The sequence below is a fragment of the Micromys minutus genome, assembly GCF_963924665.1.
Source record: "Micromys minutus genome assembly, chromosome: 22".
Taxonomy (NCBI): domain Eukaryota; kingdom Metazoa; phylum Chordata; class Mammalia; order Rodentia; family Muridae; genus Micromys; species Micromys minutus.
The window spans coordinates 13,686,830-13,709,858 of NC_137957.1; the positions used below are offsets into that span (position 1 = coordinate 13,686,830).

General features: G+C 42.9%; 1 protein-coding gene across 1 annotated transcript in view; it reads left to right on the plus strand.

Moving 5' to 3' along the window:
- Positions 1-23,029, plus strand: part of MSRB3 (methionine sulfoxide reductase B3) — a 109,325-nt gene that overhangs the window by 79,226 nt on the left and 7,070 nt on the right. The window contains exon 6 of the mRNA XM_080935051.1: positions 20,254-20,351. Within this exon, the coding sequence (XP_080791177.1) occupies positions 20,254-20,351 (98 nt within the window). The remainder of the gene's footprint in view (positions 1-20,253; positions 20,352-23,029) is intronic.

The window sequence follows — 23,029 nt, forward strand, 5'->3', positions numbered from 1 at the left end:
AACAAAGTAACAAAAAGCCCCATAGGTCCTTGGTTTCATTGATGATCAATTGGCTCAGTGTCTGGCTTGGTTATACAATGCTCTCAGAGGCCCCCAAGTGACTCCTGGGTGTATGTAGAGGCTGCTGACCCCTGGAAGTAATCAGATGTAAGGGGACACACTGCTGTTTCTTTCATTCACTGTTTTCTCCTTGTCCAGCACCGGACTGGCTCTTACTAGAAGTTCAGTGAACATTCACGTAGACTCAAGAATGAATCAAAGAAGGAAGAGGGATGGAATTAATTAGTCTCTAATTCCGTGGATTATAGTTCAGCAACAGGTCACATTCATGGCAAGTCTTTTCTGAACTTCCCTCTGTTCAGACAACTGGTCTTCTGTGTGATTCCTAAGAGCCCCCACTTGGCACTCCATGTCTCCTGGACTCCTGTTTCTCAGTCCTTGTTGTCAAGAACCTGTCAAGAACTAAGATCCCAAGGCAGACTCATTTTCTAAAGAATCTTGGGCAGAAGCTAAGGGCTTTTAGCCTTGATTGGCGGTTTGGTCTCTTTGATACCACATTTCCCAGATCCCCATCCCCCCACCTCAGCAAGTAGTTTTCTTCTGTTTCAGATTCCCTCTGGGTGAGCTGGGGGCTCTCAAAGTAGTTGTAGCTGGTAAACGGATAGGAGGATTGAGTAAGCCCTTATTCTCTTCCCAGTGCTCAGGGTCAAACCTGTGACCTTGGCATGTTAGGCAGGAGCCTGTTACGGGCTGCCGTGTCCTGCCAATATGGCTCCCGATGGAATTCACATTGTGTCGTCGCCTGTATTATTGTTTGCTTTTGTATTGTATTGTCGTTCAGTCGTATGTATATTAACAGCCCTTAGAGTAAGTGAGGACTGCCAGGGTTTGTGTGTGTGTCTCTCTGTGTCTCTTTGTCTGTATGTGTTCCTAGTAATTTTTGTTTTATTCAGTCCACAGCTCTGTTATGTAAAAGTACATTGGAGGTTATGTGCTTTTGAATTATTACCCTTTATTAACCTGTCCCCCTTTGTGAATGTGGATGCTTTTAGGATTGATTTTATTTGTTTGTTTATGCGTTTATTTATTTTGCTCAGCAGGCTTTGTGTCCCCCCCCCCACTTCCCTTGTGTGGTATCTACCTGCTGTAGCTTTGCTTTTTTTTTTCTATATTAACCTCTTTTTGTCATTTGAATTCATGTGAGAATCTTATAAAATAACATCACTCGGGGTTCACAACATTCTGTGTGTAAAACAGGAAATCTTCTATTAGTCTATACATCCTACTTCTGTTTTATGGGCAGAGTCCTTGAAGATATTGCTGCCTTTCCTTATGATTTGTTTGCTCGTCCTGCTTTTTATATAGGCAGGTTTTTGCCTGTTTAAAAGGAGCACAAGCGCCCCAGACGGTACAGGACAGTCACAAACGGCAGAAGGTGTCACAGGTCTGTCAGCCTTCTTGGCTGCTGTGCGCCACCTTCATGCTGCTTTGCCTTTTTGGCTCACTGAGAAAAGACGTGTGAATATTTAGTACACCCCTGGACTCCAGGTCTGGAGAGGACAGGTGTGCAAAGCCGTGTCAGCTTTCTCTCTAGATGTAGATATTTAACTCTAGAAACTTCCTGCTCAGCACTGCTTTTTCCATATCCCATAAGCTTTGGTCTTTTCATTATTATTTGTCTTAGATTTTTTTTTTTTAATTCTTTTTTAAGTGTTTGGTTCTTTAGGGGCTTGTTGCTTAATTTTTACATATTCATGGGGTTTTGAGCTTTTGTCTATGTCTGGTTATAAGGTAGTAGTTGGTGAGGATGCTTGGTGAGAGCTACGAGACAAAATGTCTACATTAGATTTCTTTTCCTTTCCTTTCTTTGAGGGGTGGGGGATGAGGCTGCAGACTTTCGTGTAGGCCTTAGCTTCTAGTAGTGCTACACAGTAAATATTTACTTCCGTAGGACCAGGGGATCCTATGGTAAATAGGCAGGACAGTTTACACTCTGATCTCTGTCATGTGTGAAGAAACACGTTGACGTCGGATGAAAACTAAGAGTGCGTGGGAGGAGCCGCAGATCTGGACGGGAATTTCAGGGACGCTTCACCACGTGAGTGTGACTCGGTTCTGAAGTGTGAGAGCCGAGCTGCACGCAGAGTCCAGACATTCTAAGCAGGAGAGAAAGCAAACTCTTGATCCATTGGAGAAGCAGAAAGATCCGCCACTGTGGGTAACAGGAGTGTGGGTTGGCACTGTGGCTTGGAGAGGCCGGCGGGAGCTAGGTGATGGGGCGCAGGACTGAACCCCACATGTTTCTTGAATTGCATGTGTTAAACAGGAAGCCTAATTAGGCGCGCATTGTCCTTACCATCCAATATTTACCCCAGAATACATCACTGTGGCCGGGGTGTTATACAGCTGTTTCTCCAGCTTCAGTAGTGACAAGAAGCGACTTATTTTCAGACTTCCGTCTGCTGAGGTTAGCCTTTCAGTGCAGCCAAGGTAGGCATAGAGGAGCAGGAACGAGCGGAATTCACATGGAGGGTCCCCCAGGCTTCTGTGTCTACAAAACCCACCAAGAAAACGGAATGAAAGAAAGAAAACCTTCATCGCCGGCGACCAATTCACCCCGCCACACGAACTCGAAGTTTGCATTGGATGTGGAAAGACCACACATGAGAGAAGCTATACTGTGTCTTTTCAGAAACAGCCATAAATTCATTTTCTTTCCTTCTGCCTTCCTTTTAACATAGACATTAAAGGATGTGACTTCTGGTGTGTGGAAACGAAAGGCTTTAGGGTAAGAAAGGGGTGGGCTAGGCATTCCTTCCAGCTGCTGCTGTTCACAACACTTCTGACAGTTAAAATACATCACACGGTTTCTTGTCCCCTCAGTGTAAACATTGACTGTGTTAAGTGGACTAGAGCATCCAACCAGATAGAAGGACGCAGACCGATATTTCAGAGGTGAAGCTAAGCACAGACTAAATTAAATAAAGGCAATTTGCCACCCAGTCCAAAGTTACATATTATACACTGCACGGTGTTTGTCCCTGGGAAAGATTAAACAGAGGGCTTTCATGACTGGCTCTATTTTTACAACCTGTTAGTAAAAGAAAATTTAATATAGAACAGACAACATTTTGATTAGAATTAACTGGGAATAGTTTAAGGTCAAGGTGGCCTCCTTGGTGGTGTGTGCTTAGGCCTTGTCTAAAAGTCAAAGCTACCCTGGTGTCTCTCAGCTTTGTTTTGGATTTCCCTAGGAAAATCCCGACCTCCTTCCTGCTTAATCAACATAGGTTCTAAGTCTTTAACTTCAGCACTTACATTTTGTTTTTCTAAATTATATCTAATTTGGTGGATAAGAACCTTCAAAATGACTTAGAACAGAGTCCTGGACTCAGGATGGTTTGACACCACCTGCACACACTCTGAATAAATGTGAACTTTTAATTAAGGACCTATAAGTCAAATGTGGCTTCCCATGGAAATGCCATGCCAAGTGGGAAAGTGTGCTTCTGAAGTGAGTTTTACCCTGAAAGGAAAAATCACGAATGAATACATGTCCGAGTCTTTTCAATTTCCTGTTTTGCCTGAAACTTTCCCGCACAACACATCCATTCATCAAACTTCTCTCCTGGTGACAGTGCCTCATTAGATTACTTTTGTAAGTATTCAGGAGATTTTTCGTCTTATGAGTCATAAAATTCTTTTATTCCCTGAAGAAATTCCTGTGTCTGACAGGAATTCAATGTTTTTGTAGTTTAAGGTAGACTGCTTGAAGCAGTTACTTTGTAAATGACTCTATTCTTGGGGCCTGGCCGGTAATACCCGGGGAGCTGGGTCACAGATCGACTCCTGTTCTTCAACAAGACTGAATATTAATCCCTTTCACTACCCGAGCTTTGGTCATTTTCTTTGGAAATTCTCTCAAACAGTTAAGCTCACAGCAGAACGCCTTCGCTTGCGCTGAGGCTGGTTCCGAGTTGGTTTGTCTATGCTGGCGTGGGCTGGCTGTCTGATTTGATGAGAGACTTAGTTCTCCGTTCCAGTCTTGACTTGAGTCTTGATGCAGCCCTCAAGCTTGCTCCCCTGTTGTCAGGTTTCCAAAACTCACTTGGTGCAGAAGAAAAAGAAACAGAGTTGCTAATAGACTACATTATCAGCTGAGCAACTGATCAATATCACCGGGTATTCAAATATGCAACCAATAACTGTTGTTAGTCGAAATTAATGTAATAATTGCTTGCTAGTTAAATAATACAGAAAATATAGCCCTTGGAAGGCAGTGTCCCCTGACATCGCATACTCTATATCCATGTGTTGTTTATAATAAGGCTATGTCATTGTATTTTACATATTTTAAGCCCTATATAAAATGTCTTAAAAACCTTCACAGCCAAGCTGAGCGGGGGTGGGGGGGTGGGGGGTGGTGCACACCTTTAATCCCAGCACCCAGGAAGCAGGTGGATTTCTGTGAGTTCAAGGCCAGCCTGGTCTACAGAGCAAGCACCAGGATAGTCAGGGCTACAGAAAAAAACCCTGTCTGGATAAAACAAACAAACCAAACCAAAGCCCAATCGATCACAACTATAAGTTAGAGAAGGGGGAGTTAGAGCTTAGGACATGATGGTGGTATGGAAACATGTTTTTGTTTTTGTTTTTTCTTCGTACTCTTCAAGTCTCAAAGTAATTCAAGGAACATATACATGTACATATACATGTTTTAAACCTTGAGAATTTCTGCAAGGCAAGGTAAGGTAGCAGGTAGTTGGTAGATGGTGTGTGAAGGAAGACCTATTGTTCTTCTCTAGGGCACAGTGGCTGGTCATAAGGTAGGACCGGAGCTTCAGAACCCGGTTTCTACAATTGGAGAGTTGGTAGGAGAGGGGTAGAGCCTAATCTGCAGGAGTTTTGGAGATCCTTTTACTGCTGTAAAAATACACAATAATCTAAATGGGTGGGGAGCCCAAAGTTTCCTTCACACACACACACACACACACACACACACACACACACACAAGGAGGAGGTAGGAGTTGGAATGCTTCCCTGCTGAGTAGATACTAACCAGCAACCCCACGGAACCCACAGGGGTCCTATCACTACCCAAGGAAAAAAATGGCCAAAGCTGTAAACTGGATGATGCGTTTACAGCATCAGGCAGACATCATGAAGTGTGTACTGAGGTGAACACCCCATGGCGCACACTGAAGCCTGACTTCACTCCATTTCTTCCCCATGTGCCTGACCACCAAGCTGGCGAAGTTAATGATCATGCCCCTAGCTTTCTATAGACCACCAATGTTAGTTTGTGTATAATATAGATTATATAGTATACCATTATCACATATAATCTGTACCATATAGTGTAGACCCTTTAATATGGTTCCTCATATTGTGCTCATTCCCCCTCCCTTCCATAAAATTATTTTTGTTGCTACTTCATAACTGTAATTTTGCTACAGCTATGAATAGTAATATAAATCTCCGTGATTTCCCCAAGATCTTAGGTGACCTCTGTGAAAGGTCATGGCCCCTATGCTGAGAACCATGACCCCCAAAGAGGTCATGGCCCATATGCTGAGAACCACTGGTATAGACAGAACAGGGGCTGATAGTACCAGTGGATGGAGCATAGGTAAGAATGTCAGTAGCTGGTCTCTGTGCTTCTGGATTCACTGCTGTGGGACAAAGCAATGAACAGACATGGGGCCTACGAAGTATTGTTCAGTGTAAGCAGAAGAAAACAACAGTGTTCCAGGAGAAATGCGTGTGTTAAAAATAGTGAAAAGGTGACGGCAGGAACTTTGTGGCATGCCCCCCGACTCATCTAGCAAAGGGGCTATGGATAAGGCCTTGAGTTGGATTCCCAGCTGAGCAGAGGAGAGCAAAGGCACTGTGCTCTCATCACTGCTGAAAGAATAGAGAATTTCTATAAATCCTTCCCACTCGGGGAGCTCTACCACGTGCAGAGCCGCTGTTCCCGGATATTATTCTAAGATGGGCATTCACGGTGTTTTTCAGTTCCTTCTTTCTTATTAGTATTTATCAATCCTATAAATTGACATATAAAGTATTAATCATATGAAATAATTATGTAAATGGTCAACTATATAGAATGACACGCTTCAGTGTAGCATTTAAATTTTTTATTTTGTCTGTGTGTGTGTGTGTGTATGTGTGTTGGCATGTGTGTGTGCGTGTGTTGGGATGTGTGTGTGCTTCTGCACGTGTTCAAGGTATACATGCAAGTGGGTGCCCATAGAGGCTCAAAATGTAGGTTGCATCCTCAGGAGCTGAAATTGCAGGCAGATGTGAGGCACCCGTGTGGGTGCTGAGACACAAGCTCAGGTCATCTGACTGAGCAACAAGCTTTTCTAACCTCAGAGCATCCCTCCAGCCCCGTGTAAGATGTTAATACCCGTATATAATGCAGTGCCCCTATATTCACTTCCTCATTACACTCTCTTGGCCTCCTCCCTCTCACTTCCTCCCCCTTCCCCTCCCGTCTCACTTCTCCTCCTCCCTTCCCTCATCACAAATGGTTTCCTGCCTATTGCTCTTTGTTAAGCTAAGGGAAGAATTAGATTCGAAGTCACCTCTGTGGCTTGGGAGACAGTTGCAGAGTGGAATGTTAGGTGTTGATAGAGCATTTGTGATTATTTGTGTGTAAATATTTATGATTTTATGTGGCTCTTAGAGCAGAGACAAATATGCAATACAACCCTTATTAGGTTGTTAACATAGATTTCCTATGGGAATGGTAAATTGCCAAGAAGAAAAAACAGGGAAAAGTTTGTGCATAAGGTCTGTCTGCTATGTTCACATTTACACATTTATATATGTTAATAAATGTGTGCGTGATTTTTTTAAGCTAGCAGGGGCATATTAACAAGGCATTTAAAAAGTAACAACATTGCACCAACTCAGAGGCCAGAAGCCAAGGGCTCCTTCTAGGAGCTGAGTGAGAAGCTGAGATTAATTGGAAGGTATAAAGTTGTGTGAAAGGGACATTGGAAATAAAAACGAATCAAAACAAAAACCTAAAGACCAAAGACCTTTTCTCTCTTCTCATGGCTCACCCTTCAGTCAAAGGTCATTTTTAAAACTTACATGTATATAGTGTAAAAGTTTGGTAAAACTTTTCCCAAGGAAAGTTTTCCAGTATGGGAAACAATATTAAAATTCATTTTTAAGACCATGATTTTTGTCAGCCTCATAGTGTGTGGCTAAGACTGTAATTTTTTTTTTTTATGTTTTTAAATCCCCGGCATCTGTGATGCTAATTGAATGCTGACCAAAGCTTTCATAAAATTCTGATAACCAAGAGAAGGTCAGAGACCTTTTATGTTTTTATAAAATGCTCTCAGGCTAGCAGCCCATGACATAATGTATTGTCATGTAGTGGCAGGGGAACATAAATGCTTGGGAAATGAATTTTCTCAACCCCCGAAAAAACAAAACAAAACAAAACAACAACAACAACAACCCAGTAGTATTAAGATGGTCACCACTATTAATATGGACTGTTGATATGTACTACGATTCTGATGTCTTTAAAATATTCCATGTATACATAGGACTCTTTCTGGGTTTCCCTTCTGCTCATTGATACTGGGTCTATACGGCTTCTGCGTTGTTGTAGCTTACGAGTGTGCGTAAGGGCCGATAAATGGCTCAGTGGACTAAGAGACTTGTGACCAAGCCTAATGACCTGACCTTGATTCTTAGGACCCACATGGAAGAAAGAGAAAACTGATTCCTACAAGCCATCCACGGCATGCACACACACACACACACACACACACACACACACACACACACACACCATTTTAAATGTTGTATTTAAATAATTTTACAGAGATAGTTCCCCAAAATTATTTTATAATTTTTATGGCCATTCTTAGGCACTTTTTAATGGATTTTATTGTTTCTTAAAGATTTATTTATTTATTATATATGAGTACAGTGTAGCTGTCTTCAGACACACCAGAAGAGGGCACCAGATCCCATTACAGATGGTTGTGAGCCACCATGTGGTTGTTTGGAATTGAACTGAGGACCTCTGGAAGAGCAGTCAGTGCTCTTAACCACTGAGCCAGCTCTCCAGACCTTGGATTTTATTATTTATTTATTTATTTATTTATTTATTTATTTATTTTTACTTACTCTGTACCCGAGGCTGGCCTGGAACTATCGGCTCTCCCCACCTTAGTCAACCAAGCCCTAGGATTACAGGTGTATGTTGCCAAATGTAACACTAATGTTCCAGGACTTTTCTTTTATATATTGTATATTTAAAGTGCATGACACGATTTTATTTGGATTTTTAATTTAAAAAATTGCATAGACTTGTAGTACAGTACGAGGTATGGGTTTCATGATGAGAGTCCCTTACATGTAAACCACACGATTCAGCCATGTTCACACTTCAGTGTCTTCAGTCCTTGTCCTGACGTCTTTTGTTGTTGTTGTTGTTAATATTTTCTTCTGTCAGTTTGGCTTCCATTCCAACAAATGTTCAGCTATGTATAGCAACACGCACCTGTTCTCAGCACTTGGGATGCAGAAATATGCGGGTGTCTGTGGTGGAGAGGCTAAGTCTTAATTAGCAAGTTCTAGATCAGAAAAGGCTCCATAGTGGGGGCCTATGCCAAGGAAACCACCAGAAAAGCACAGTTTTTACAGTACCCACTAATGCTATGTGCCCATGTCTTGTACCTGGTGTGGTAGGTAAACTTGAGAATTACCTCATAGCTGCCAAATGATATTTTGGCCTTTTGAGTGTGGAATATATTTGGGGGATGGTTAGATCTTCATGAAATTTTACCCTATTGGGTCTTGGGGGTTTAGTCAGAGTTTCTATTGCCGCAGTGAAACACCGTGACTCTGGGGAGGAAAGGGTTTGTTTGGCTTACACTTTTACATTTCTGTCCATTAGTGAAGGAAGTCAGGACAGGAACTCAAACAAGGCAGGAACCCAGAGGCAGGAGCTGATGCAGAAGCCTTGGAGGGGTACTGCTCACTGGCTTGTTCCCCATGGCTAGCTCGTCCTGCTTTCTTTTAGAAGCTAAGACTACAGCCCAGGGATACAGAACCAGCTAGTCCAGGGTCCAATGCTACCCCACAGTGCTTGCATTGCTGCTCTTTAGATAAGCCTGTCTGCGTGGTTTAGCCCTCCATGCGATGCATGCCGCTTAAGAGCTTCCGATTATTGCCCATGGTCAAAACTAAAATCATCTAAACTTTCAAAGTGCCAGGGCCACTTGTATGCCTGGATCTTAATGTAGGCTGCCTGAGGTCCCCAAAGGTACGAGGGGTATCACATGGGCCTCTGTCACTGATGCCCAGTATAATGTTGGTAAGAATTTGGAACTAAGAGAAAGGAATATAGTCCTCAGGTGCGAGCGCGGTTAACAAATACTGGTAAATGGTAGAGGTTCCGGAATTAATTCTAACAACAGTATAAATACTTAGTGTGTTTTAAATATAATGCAAGTTTTAGATCAAATCCTGAAATCTCAGCTTTCTGGAGTAATGGGATTTCGTAAGAAATTATTCCATCCCATCAAGAATTATTCCACAATATGCCCAATTTCGGAACTTGGAATATTTTGGCAGGAAAGCAACTATATAAACTCATGGAGTTTATATTTAAATTGAGGGAATGCAAATAAGAGACACAGAGACTATGACATAGGAGAAAGGGAAAGCTTTTAGGAAACACACACACACTTACACACATACATACATACACTCTCTCACACACACACTCACACACACATACATACACTCATGCACACTCATACACACACACTTACACACATACATACATTTTCGCACACGCATACATACACTCTCACACACATATATACACACACTCATGCACACTCATATACACATACCTACACACATACATATACTCTCTCTCACACACATACATACACACACTCATACACACACTTACACACACTCTCTCACATACATACATACACACACTCATACACACTCATACACTTACACACACACACACACACACACACACACACACAAAACAGGGTTGGGGGAAGAAGAAACCCATGTTCCATTAAGACATAGCTTCACAACATTTTGAAACTCTTCAGGGAAATAATTTGCTAACATGCAATTCGCCACTGATCTGCTCTCTCTCCTTCTCCTTTCCTCCCTCCCTCCATCCCTCCTTCCCTCCATCCCTCCCTCCCTCCATTCCTCCCTCCCTCCATTCCTCCCTCCATCCCTCTCTCCCTCCTTCCCCCCTGCCTCCCTCCCTCCCTCCCTCCCCCTCTCTCTCTGTCTCTCTCTCTCTCTCTCTCTCTCTCTCTCTCTCTCTCTCTGTGTGTGTGTGTGTGTGTGCATGGAGCTAGTGGCTTGAGGTTAGTGTTGTCTCTTCCTCAGTCACTTTCCACTGTTTTCCTCTGAGACTGAGTCTCTAACTGAGCACAGCTCAGAAGTTCCACTAGACGAGTGGCTCATGTTCCTGGGTCTCCCATCCTCCGTGTTCCTGGCACTGGAATTGCGGGCGCTGCCACACACCTGGCTTTTTACATGAGTGGAGGGAATCCAACCTCAGGGGCTCTTGCCTGTGTGGCAGACCTCTAACACTTTCCTAGCCTGCTACCTGCCTTTTTTATTATGTATCTTTTTATATTAGGAAATGCCTAGTGTTCTGACAAATTGCTTCAGTTTTGCCACGTGTCTGCTACAGAGGCAAATATATATTGTGTCATGCAAAAAATAAAAGCCTCATGAGAAAATTAGTTTATTCTAAATTTTTATTTTTAACAGTATTTTTTTCAGGATGGACTATCAGACATGTAAGGAATAGTAAAGTTTGTTTTGACACATGGAGAGTCAGTGCTGATTATAAATGATCATACAATATTGATGAAAAGAGGGAAATTTTATGTTAAGTTGTAGTAGTTAAGGTTCTATAATAGGATAAAGAGTAGAAGCCAGCTTCGTGTTTGGAAAGAGCAGTTAAGGCATTGGGGAAATTTGAGACAAGTCAAGGAATTTTGATAACCGAACTGCCTTTTAAAGAAAAAAAAAAAATATATATATATATATATATATAGTTTTAACATTTCTGCCAGGTCCATGCATTTAGACAAGGAATGACTGTGGAGATGTTGACAGGAACCACGCTGAAGAATATAAGTTTGGCACCGTCTAGTGATGCTCTGGAGTGGGTGGTAGGAGCCAGGACCTCGTTTGGTGGGAGCATTGTTTTTGTTCGTTGTAAAGGGCAAATACCACTAGGGATAGAATCTGCGTTTCTTTGAATTTCCCTGTTTTATCTCTTGTGGTATTTCTAAGGTCAGGTGAGCACAGTAAATAACCCTCACTCAGCAAACAGCCCACATCACCACCTTCCTGTGTGCCGTGGCTAATAAATTCTAAACAAACTGCAAAGTCCTTTTGCAACTTCCTAATGGATACCTCACTGGACTAAAGAGCTCTGGGAGGCAAAACAAAATAATCATCTAATGTTGAATGTTTTGGGGATCAAGGTTACTGGGTCAACACTAAATTTAAACCCAATTTGAGAGACATTTTTTAACGGCTCTTAGAAGTTATGGCTGAAGTCTGGCCGAGGCATTTGGTGTTGCTCAGGTCCCTTGATGCTGAGAGTCTTCAAGATGTGAGATGTGTGTTTTAAAACACCGACTGTGATTTAGAGAAACAAGAGGCAGTCATTGGCCAGGGACAGACAAGTGTTTGTCTCCAACCCCTTTGTTGAAATGGTTTGTTTTAGTCCAGTAGTTATTGAACTTGGAAAAACCATTTTATTAATAGCGGCCTCCACTAAGGGAAACAGGGAAGCTGGTCCCTGTCAGTTCTTGCTTAGGAGACAGCTCGAGATTGTGGATAGACTCCGTACCAATGAGAGATCATGTGTGTTTGGAAGCATTTACAAACGCGGTACGGGGCTCAAAGGAATCAGTGTGAAACCTGGTGCAGTGCAGCTCCATTATTAATCTCTACAGAGAATAGATACCAGATGTTTACACAGCCCAGAGGACACCTCAGTGTTCCCGACAGTCTGTGGTTCTGGTGTGCTTAAATAGACTCAAATGTTTGCAGTGATTATGGGTGACGAGGCTCCATTATTTTACACCTAAATTTATCAGTGAGCATGCCTGGAAAAAATGCATTCTTTTTGATAGAAAAACAATTCACGTTTAATTGTTATTTATTAAAAGTTGCCTAAGAAAATAGAATTTTCTGCCATTTTTTTTTTTTTTTTTTGCCTATTTCTTCAGTTGGTTCAGTAACAGATACATCCAAATGTTCCTTTTCCCTTTCTCCTTCTCCACTCCCTTCTGTATCTTCTTCTACTCCCCTGTTCCTTTTCTTCTCCTCTTCTCTTTCTTGCCAAAAGAATAAAACCTATTTCCTCCTGTTGGGAGTTTGGGAAACCCAGCCCTGGTTCAGACACCCGCTGGTTTCCTGATAAGGACCTTTCTTCATGGACTCGGTTGGTATATAACACACAATGTCTCTTCTGCTTAGAATCTTTAGGAGCATTTGAATAGTGCGAGTTTTTTTAAAAAGCAATATCTAATATTTTCATGTCTCATACTAATTTTTATTTAGAAATTTTGGGGAAAGTAACATTGTTACTTGAACATGCCTTAGGAAACAGAGACCAGAGACGGGAAGAGTGGGAGGAGCCAGAATCCAGATAACACAGAGATTCTATGCCCTCTGCCTGCCCTTTGCTGGAAGGAAGGAAGAGGGTTTGTTTCCTCTCCCTTCACAGCACTCAGCCTTCCTCTGACTTCCTGTAGATGCTGTCACTGTCCTGGGCCCTATAACCTTAGCTGTTTCCTTTTTGAACTCGGAGCTAGTTCTGTCTCATCGTCCTAATTCTAGAAGCGCTCTTTATTTTCTTCTGCTAACTCATTCTTTAGCCTAATTTCAGTGCCTGCCTCACCTGCCTCTCCCAACGGTCACCTCCTCTGTGTCCTCACTCTGCCTTCCTTAAGAAACCGGCGTCATGTGTTGTACGGAAAGTGTGTGTCAGCTGCGATCCAGACTGGACTGCGGGTTGGGTTTGCTCCTTCATCTTGCCAAAAATAGCACAGTCACCAAAGTGAATGAATTCACTGAGAGCAGCGGTTCTCAACCTGCGGGTCAGGACCCCTTAGATGAACTTCTTTAGTCAAACATATTTACATTGTGATTCGTATCAGTAGCAAACTTGGAGTTTTGACACACCAACAGAAATAATTTTAGGCGGTCACCACATCATGAGGAGCTATAGTAAAAGGTCGCAGCACTGGGCAGGCTGAGAACCACTGATTTAGAACATCATGGATTCTGTTTCAGGGCAGAACCTTCCAACACTCCTAACTTCACACTCCCCCTTGAAGGTTTGTTCATTTTGTTTTTGTTTTGTTTGCCTTTGCGATCTGTTTCTAGAGCTATCTTTTCAAAAGGACAAATATGATCACGTTAGTAGTCTATGACACCTCTAAGCAGACCCCACATTCTCATTTCGTCCAGCCCCTGTAACACAGAGTTTAGAAGGCATTCAGATTGAGGTTGAACAAATGGCTCAGTGGGACCTGGGTTCAGTTCTCAGCACCCACACGGACAGCCCGCAACTGTCCGCTACACCAGCTCCGGGAAATCCAGGTATGATGCCCTCTTCTGGCGCACATTCCTACAAAAATAAAATCAAATATTTTTAAAGGTATATTCTAGCTAACTTTTTATTTTTCAGGTGCCACTTCACAAAATTAGATACACTATGTAGAAATGTTTGCCTAAAGCCATAACTCTGGTTTTCCTGGGATTACTGTTGATCCTTTTTGTCTTTTGCTTCTTGAGAGAGGTCTTGTTCATAGAGATGAAATCCTGTGGTCCTCACATAGTAGTGGGGGCTTCTTGTTCTTGTATTTGCAACATTAGAAAGGAGCACAACAAGTCTTCAAACAGTGTTAGACACACCGACTTGAAAGGTTGTGTGAGAAATGTCTTTCACAGAATCAGTCCGGATCTAACTGATCCTAAGTTCTGATTCTAACCCACGGGTTCTACCTGAACTGGCAACACAAACTCCTTCGGAGTGTTGGAGGACCCAGCCTGCAGTCAGTTATTAACCACAGAGCCTAAGCCAGTTAAAGCTGCTTAACACAATACTGACTTTTGCCTATTTTTTGTGCATTTGGTTTTACATTGCTGAGAATCTAACCCAGAGCCCCTCACACACACTAGGCAAGAACTCTTCCCTCAAGCTACAGACTCAGGGCTGACTTTAGTATTTGCTTTCCATAAAGATGAAAACCATCCTTCTGGTAGGAAGAAGAAGAAAAAAATGAAACCTTAAATCTGCTGCTTCTTCACCGAAAATAGTACATTGTAGCTAAAATCTGCCATTTTATTTTCTCCTAGAATAAGATGCATGGTTATTTCTTTTCCTCTGCAACAAAACAAAACCAAAAAAAAAACCTCCTTAAATTAGGGTCAGAAAAGACTTAAGCAAGAAGAGCAGCGCCAGCTGTAGAGCCCTGGAGTTGGACACACAGGGAGTCTAAGCCACCTTTCTAAGGAAAGAAAAGGATGAAAATGTATACAATGTACATCCCTGCTTTTAAAACACTGGATCCCAGTGCAGCAGTTGATGCCCAGCAGAATAACGAAGAAGCTCAGAGCTCAGGACTGGCAAGAGCAACATGGTGGGGTGGGGGAGGATGGAAGCATGGAGAATCGGTAGACCGGTTTTACATCTTTCTCACTTTCACATTTGAAAGGACAGATCATCAGTTCTCTACATGAAAACAGTCCTGGAATACTGTTCTCTTAAGATACCACTAAGCTGGCTGTCAGTGACCTGGAGCTGCCGCTGAGGTTCTGGTCCTGTGGTATCAACTATTTCCCTTTTAGGTATTTAAGAAACCTCAGAATAAACTCTCCTCTGTCAGCAGTCTTTCCACTCAGAGATAAGAACCACTGAAGGAGCAAACCCACATTATGCCTAATAACAGAAGTGCCTATGTCAGGCAGGTGGGACAATTTATCCAGTTTTCATTCTTTAATGGACACAGTGGTCAAAGCTCTCTGGAGGTGTGAGAACAGAACCAGGAGCTGGAGTTAATAAAGCCAGCATGACAGTTGCCCCGGAAAATCATATTTTAGAAAATGGCAAAAAATTGAAGATGAACCAACCCTCTTGTTCATATTCTCAGAGGTATTTGAAAGGTTTTGTGTTTATGAACTTAGATGAGACCATTAACGAACACCAAAGACCAAGAATATCAAGAAGAATGAGTCACTGAATGACAGCCATGATGTGATGTCACTTCTGTAGCGCAGGTTGTCCCCGTGGAGGAAGGCGTGTGGGAGAAGTCTACAAAACAGTTGCCTTCATGACATCCAAAGGCATAGACATAGAGAGCTGGCTTCAGTCATAACGTTACTTTGTGAACAAGCAGGGGGAACTATCTGAAGCAGAAAAAATGTATACTGAGCTATCTTTTAAATCTGAGTAGATAAAGTATTACACCAGAGGGATCTACAAGCTTCTATATTTTTATCTTTGAAATGTTTTAATTAAAAATTTAAAGATAAAGATGTCAAGTGGTTAGAAAAAATAAAAGACCTGTTATATCACTGTACTATAAAATGGTGAGCTAATGCCCTTCCTTATGGGATTAAAAAATATACTTAGCAGTGATGAAATATATACATATACACACATACATATACATCACATACATACACATATACATATACATTATATATATATATAGACATCATATATATATACACATATACATCATACACATACATACACATATACATATACATCACGGGAGGAGGAGAAATTGTAACCCTGACACTCTAGCCCTCTCTTAAGCAAGGGTACAGACTGAAAACAAGTCTGGCCTGTTCCTTTTCAGCCTCGTGAAGAAGCACAAAGGTTCGCCTGTGTCAGCAGTGGTAGAATGAGTGGAGGCTCAGCTGAGGTCCCTCTCACAGCGTGGAAAATCAGTGTCATCCTGAAGCACAGCCGTCCCTACAGTCCTTCCTTCCTTAGTACCGGTGCTTTGGGGTACCACTTGTGCCATCAGGCACTATACTGGGTGGGTGAAAATTTAGTGATACACAGATCAAATTGCCGATGTTATTGGATTCATTCACATTCTGGTTCCAGAGGCTGGCGTCTCCAAGTAAGGTTTTTAAAAGAAAATTGATGTAAACACAAAAACTTGGAAATGGGAGGGTTAGTAAAGACAGAATAGGAAGTTCCCATTCTTCATAAAGGATTTAAGACATCTAAAATAGCCTTGTCAAGTTACGTAGCCTGCTGTACTGTGGAAATCACAGTAAGATGGTCCCACGAGTCTGTGCCATCCTCAGAACTGTGCTGTCTGGTGGCCGAAGTCTTCTGCATTGTAGAAACCATGTGAGAGGTTCTGTGTGTCTGCACTGCCCACAGAACAGCAGTCACCTGACGTGTGAGTGTCAAGGATTTGGCAGGTGACCATCTCCAAATGGCCCGCTGTTCGGAACTACTGTATTGAACAGCGCAGGTCTAAAGTGAGCAAACCAAGAGATAACCGGAGCAAACACGTTTAAAAAGGAATTAAACCGGAAAACGATAAATCATGGCTGCCTGTAGTTAGGTAGGAGAATGAAAGGAAATGTTTCCCGATGAGCCATCTGCATTGTGTGATTTTCTGCTATGCGGATCTATTTGGTTGATTACTAAAATGTCCGGAAGACGAGATTGTAACCAAATGGGGTCTTTGAAGGAGAGTTGAGAGTCATCCTTTTTAAAAAATGAGATAAAAGTTATACTGGAAATGTCAACTCTCATGAATAATTTGGCAAGGACTAGGATCTAAGCCTCCAACAATTGTCAGCAGGAGGCCTTCCCAGGGTGTGATTTGTCTTGGTATAGCTAAGCAGGGAAACCCTGGTCAGGGAGGTGAATGGGTTCAGAAAACCCCAAACTTAACAAAATTTGGACTATTTAGAACTAGAGCTGCAGGACCTGGTGTACCCTAACCATACGAATCTTCACCCCAAACCATGCTCAGATGTAGTTGTCATTACTAAAACTCAAGTCTACATTCAGATAACAGTTTCGGAATTACCTGTCAAGCCAATAGATTTTCATCCAAGATTCTACTGTTGTCTACTGACTAGTCATGTAGCCGCCTTACTGGGATTTCTAACTGATTTAGGAGTAGAGGAAGAGCCCAGGGAGGCAGACACAATGTATCATCTTTGTTGATAACAGAGAATGCTGGTCACACTTTGCAGACATCATCCAGAAGAGCTCAGCATTCAGCTTATTTATATCCTATTGCTAATTTTGACAATTGGGTTTTCTTTTCTTTTCTTTCCTTTTCTTTTTTAACTCTTTGAAAGGAAAGGGGGAAAGATAGGACCGGATAGCTGAAAAGGATTTGCATAGGAAATGAAAATGAACATTCTAAACTTTGTCCACACTATTTGAGGAGCACCAGGCCACTGTTTGGTTGGAGGTGGAGTAGCCTCGGAACAGGCAGGATCAAACTGTATTGTGGGTCAGAGTGGAATAATGAGTTTTATTGTCATTTAGGAACAACCCATTGTAGTGTGTATAGTAAGCACCAAGGGACAACTTAGTGGTAATAATTTGGATCATTTGCTTTGGGCCAGAGAGGTCAATGAGCACACTCTGAACTTGCTCCCAACCGTACAAGAAGTGTTAAGATACAACGGTGGATGACACGGCCCGACTGTTGAACGGAGCCCAGGCAGAGCTTCTACACTCTGAGGTGTGTGTTTTCCTTGTAGCCTCTGGGTTTATTTGCTATCTTGAGATGAGAGTTCCTCCAAGGGAGACTGCGTTTATTAAAAATAGGACAAATCTCAATACTAGTAGGCTGAGATCTAAAAAGAGTACAGTGTATATTCTTTGAAACGAGATGCTAATAGGCCCGCATCCAACCTCATCAAATAGAAACAAAGGGGCATACTGGGGGGGCGGAGGGAGCGCACTGTTTATACAGGTTTTCACATGACTTTCCTTTTAAAAAGTGCATGGAACACATCCAAAACAAATGATGTTTAGTTGGATGAGGAGACCAGAAGGAGAGGCCCGGAGAGAGGAGGATAGATGATCTTTCTTTAATGTCAAAACTGACATAAACACACTTCCCCCCACCCACCCCTCAGCACAAGATAATTTTCTCAACAAGACGCAGATTGCTTCAGCCTTTGCCTATCACCCTTTGAAGCGCTCCTCTCCTTATTAGCAGTGGGGGCAGGGTTTCCTTTGAGGATTTTTACTGTACTGAAGAGTTTCTCCTTTAAATACTTACACATGAGGAGGGAATTCCGCTTTCAAAGAGCTGTCATCACTCTGGCCCCCTGTCATAAGACGATTTATTCCCGGGCAACGGTCCTTCTTAGCTTGACTGTCACGAAGAACTTACCTTTCCGGTGGATCCGCTTTGTAGCAACCGATTTCCTGGAGACACATGACACAACAGGTAGCCTCCTTCTTTAACGTCACGGTGATGGCCACTGTCCTCTGTAAAAATTCAATCTGTCATTCTCTTGTTATTCATGGATTAAGGTTGGAATGACACACTGAGTGCGTGATTATTTATTTATGTATTTATTTATTTATACAGTGGCCTTTTTTTCCACAGTGCACAACGGTGTCGCTGTAAGTTGGAATGTCGAATTGCCTGCACGAATGATTTCTAGTGTCTCCTCCAATTGTAAATAGCAGAGTAAACAGCCAATAGACTAGTCAGCGGCTCCACACCGCTCTACCGTCCTCGAGATGATCTGTTCTTGAACACGGTCTTTTGGAAAATTCTCTGAACGTTTCGTTTGGGTTGACAAAATGCTTATCTTTATGGCCAACCAGATCACCGGAACTGAGAAACTCAGATTTAATTAAGATTCCTTATCACACAAGGATGAGTTGAGCTGCTTTGTCTTTGTGGTGTTTTAAATAAATGAGTAAAAATGTATATAGTCTCTAACTAGATGCACTCACATCGTGACTTTTGGATTTTCCCTTTGAATAGTTTGGTCACTAAAAAACAATTAGTATTTATTATGCATTCATTCACTCATCCATTATTTTCATTCATCATTCACTCATTTATCATTCATTCAACTAATTCATTCAATGTGCTTCCAGAGGCAAAGTCAACTCATTCACATAGGACATTAAAGTAATTTTGTGAAAACAAGATCTCCTTCCCAGTGCTCTGCTCCAATGAAAGAGCTCTCAGTTTTTTCGAGAGGAATCAGCAGGGTGTGAGGAGGTTGAGGGAGTTAGTTTATCAGGCTCTAACTTAGGTTCTCTGGAACATCTCCTGCATCCTCTCTCCCCAAAGTCCTATAGAATGCTTGGCCTAAAGGCTCCATGTCTCTGAGACCCCATGTACGTAATAAAACAGTTACCGTCCATGTAGAGAGCTTAGCAAGTGACTGAGCTAGGGTGGGTACCTCCTTGTGTTAGAAAGGAGTGTGTGTGTGTGTGTGTGTGTGTGTGTGTGTGTGCACGCACTTTTGCACGCGTGCACACGTGTGTACTTGTTCTCTCAAGTAAACCAAACTGAATCTCTACTCACCAAGAGTTTCTGAGCATTCTGAGAAAGAATGCTGTCTACAAATGCCTGGGCATGCCAGTCTGAACTTCTCCCAGGAAGGGAGCAAGACTTACACCTATGAGATACACACTGCGTGCCAGATACACTTCAGACTAGGAAAGAAATTAGAGATGGTGAATAAGCTAGCCACCCCTTTTATCTTAACTGTATGACACTTAGAATTGAAAGCCACATGGTTTTCTGAAGCAATATTGGATAGTTGAAATGTTAACATGCAAACAATCGGTTGGTTTGGAAGCAGGCACAGTGGAAGCTCACTAGTGCTTCCAACTCATGCTGGGTGCCTCTGAAGACAAGAGGAAGTGGCCATAGGGTGCTTCCTAAATCTCAACACTCAACTATCGGAGGACTCAAGACCATCACAGGAAACGCAACAGCTCACCTCTGTGTCCGTCCCTAGTCCCTCGTAAGAAGGAGTCAAACTTGTATGCGGTCTTACTGTTTTGCAGAAGTTCCCTTTCAGCTTTTGACCTTCTCTCCCGGGCCCGGAGAAGCCCCAGTTCCAAGCTCAGCCTTCAGTTCGTTGGTGGCACCATTCTTGAGAATCACGTTCTAACCCCAGGTTTTGTCTCTTTTCTTTTGGTCACTGTGGCTGCTCCATCCCAGGCTGGCCTTCCTTCCACGATGTGATCAGTTCTGAGGCCATTGACTTCACAGATGATTTTTCCTATGGGATGCACAGGGTGGAAACAAGCTGTTCTCAGGTGAGTTGACTCCTCCTGCATCCCAGCAGGTGGCTTGCTGTCTGCTGCAAACGCTCCAGGGCTTCTCAGTACTTACGGTAACAAAGGCCAAGCGACTGTTCACAAGCGGACAAGGACAGCAGGTTCTTTTTAATGTCTGAATGATACCTTTATCGTCAGACTGTTAGCAACACTAACAGGACATCGGTCATTGGCTTCAACAATATTAAACAATCATTGGTAGGGGAATTTTTTTTTTCATTTGATTTACTATTGTAAGGGGCCATGATTCTTTGAAGAATGACACCCAGACTCAAATAGTGTGTAAATGCAAAGAGTGTTTTATTCTGCAGAAGTCCAGCGTGCTGAGGTCTCCATTACCAAGATAGAGAGACCCCAAAGTGAGCTTGCAGGCCCAATCTAAAGCACCTTAGGGGAATCCCAGGGAAGGTGAACTTTATCTTACTCTGTCTCTGGGCATTCCAGAACCATTATCAGGACGTGAAGGTTGGAGACTGGGGGCTCTTTTCTATTAGTAATTGACGTAGTCTCCTAACCTGCCAGTTTGAAGTCGGCTGTGGAATCAGACTAGCTTTCTCACTATAATGGCGAATGAAGCACTTAGGGGGTGGATGGAGATTTTATTATAGAGTCTGTGAAGCCTCACGCACTGATGTCTCCCCCGCAGTGCTGTTATCCAGCCTTTATTCAAAATGTCTTTAATGACTGTGATCCACACTGTCTGTAAAGGTCTCAGAAATGGCTTTTCCTGGGTGCAGGTTGGAGGGAAGCTGTCGGAAGTCTTAAGTTAGGCTAGTCAAAGAGGAGAACCAAGCCAAGACAGTTCTTTCTAGTTTCTGGCCGCATCTCTATCTGTGCCTATTTCCAATGATGCTCTAATTAGTCCTGCCACGTTCCTCTGTAACCAAATTGATGCTACCATCCTTGGTGGCAGAAAGTGGGGGCACTTTGAGGGGGGCCTGAGAGTAGTTAATGTGTGAAGAGACTTAAACTCATTGGTGGCTAACGAAGAGACACAGTTGAATCTCCTGTACAGAGAAGGAGCCACAGCACACGCTACAGTAAAGAGCCCCACACAATTGAAATCCGGACGCAGAGCTCTGTGCTACTGACGTTTACTCTGGTACCCAAGGTTGTGTTGTTGGAAGATGGTTTTTGCACAGATCCAGTAAAGGAAGGCACAGTTGAGCCACACTGCAGGAGCAGAGTGGCCATGGGGGCTCCCCTCCCCCCAGACTCTGCTGTTCTTTATCCAGGTTCTGGTCTTCAGCGGGTGCAAGATTCTTAGAGAAGTCAGTGACCGTTTTATTGCCAAGAAGAAGGGTACTTGTTTGAACCTGACCATCCAGTGAATTTGTGTTGTGTGTGCGTTGGGGGGGGGGTTAATTACTAAACTTGTTCTTTGACAATTTCATATGTGTAGATGATATGCTGTGAATATTTCTGTTTTTAGTTAAATAGTAGGGTTCTCAAGTATACCATCTTCCACTATGAAGGCCTCTCTTGCCCTTGGAAAGCGTGATTCTTCATTCATTTAACTCATGATTGCAGTTTGTTCTCTGAGAAATGAGTCTGACCACGAAGATGGAACTCTCTACCACTGGGTTTGAGCCTTGCGGCAGCATTTTCCAGTGCTCTCCTGGCTAGTGGTCATGATAAGGTTATTCTCCCTTTACAGGTGGGGAAACAGAGCCCCAGAGAAGGCAGTTGAGTTTGAACAAAGCTGTATAGTGCTAATGGCAAAGCCAGGCTTGTGACTAGGTAACCTGATTCCAGAACTCTCTTTTAGACAGGGGTATGTGTGGAGGGAAACCATGTCCTCCCATGGCTTGCTGGCAGATGACTTTACTCCATGAGCCATCTCTCTGTGTCGCCAGCCTCTGAGGTGTGCCCTCTTTTCAAAATCTGCTTTCAAGTCTATTACAGCTCCATTAGTAAGCCCATTGCTCTCCTTTTGCTCACAGCTCCGCCTTTAGTTCTAAGGTCTTTAAACAGATTCTGAAAGGCACTGGAAAGCTGGGACAAGAGGGATTAGCCTTCCCCAAGCCCCTAATTTTTGAGCCAGTTGTGTCTGGTTCTTGTAATTCAGGGTTGGAATCATCTTCCTTCTTTCCCTACTTCAGGCAGAGATAACATCAGCAAGAGTTCAGGAAAGGCTCTTACAGAGGTGTCCTGAGGTGATCAAAGAGATTATGCCAAAACAGGATCATTCTCACAGAAGGTGTCCAGCACTTGGTCCTGTGGAGAAGGCTTGTTTCTGTTGCTCTGAAGAGGGGCAGGGACCTGTTTTTGCCCTTTCTGGGAAAAAGAAGAAGGCTTCCTTTCTGCCTCCTCCTGTGGCATTAGCAGACTGACTCCGCCTTCAGAAGGCTTTGTCTTTAAGCTGACGGAAACAGTGAGCCTCCCTTTTACAGGTTCAGAAGCTCTAAGAATCCTTATCTGGCCCAGTCTCCCCAGACCCCCAGCTTTACTAGTGGCACTCAGTCAGGAGTTTAGAAGTCAGTCAGAGAGGTAAGCTTGGAATAGTCAGTAGTCCAGGAAAGTCAGTCTCTCCTGCAAATACTGGGATTCTTCTTTCCGCAGGTCAGAATTGTACTTTTAGAGTGAGCGGGAGACCAAGAATTCACCGAACTTTCTTTAATAATCTTGAAGGTAGCCAGCCATCAAACCCAAACTCA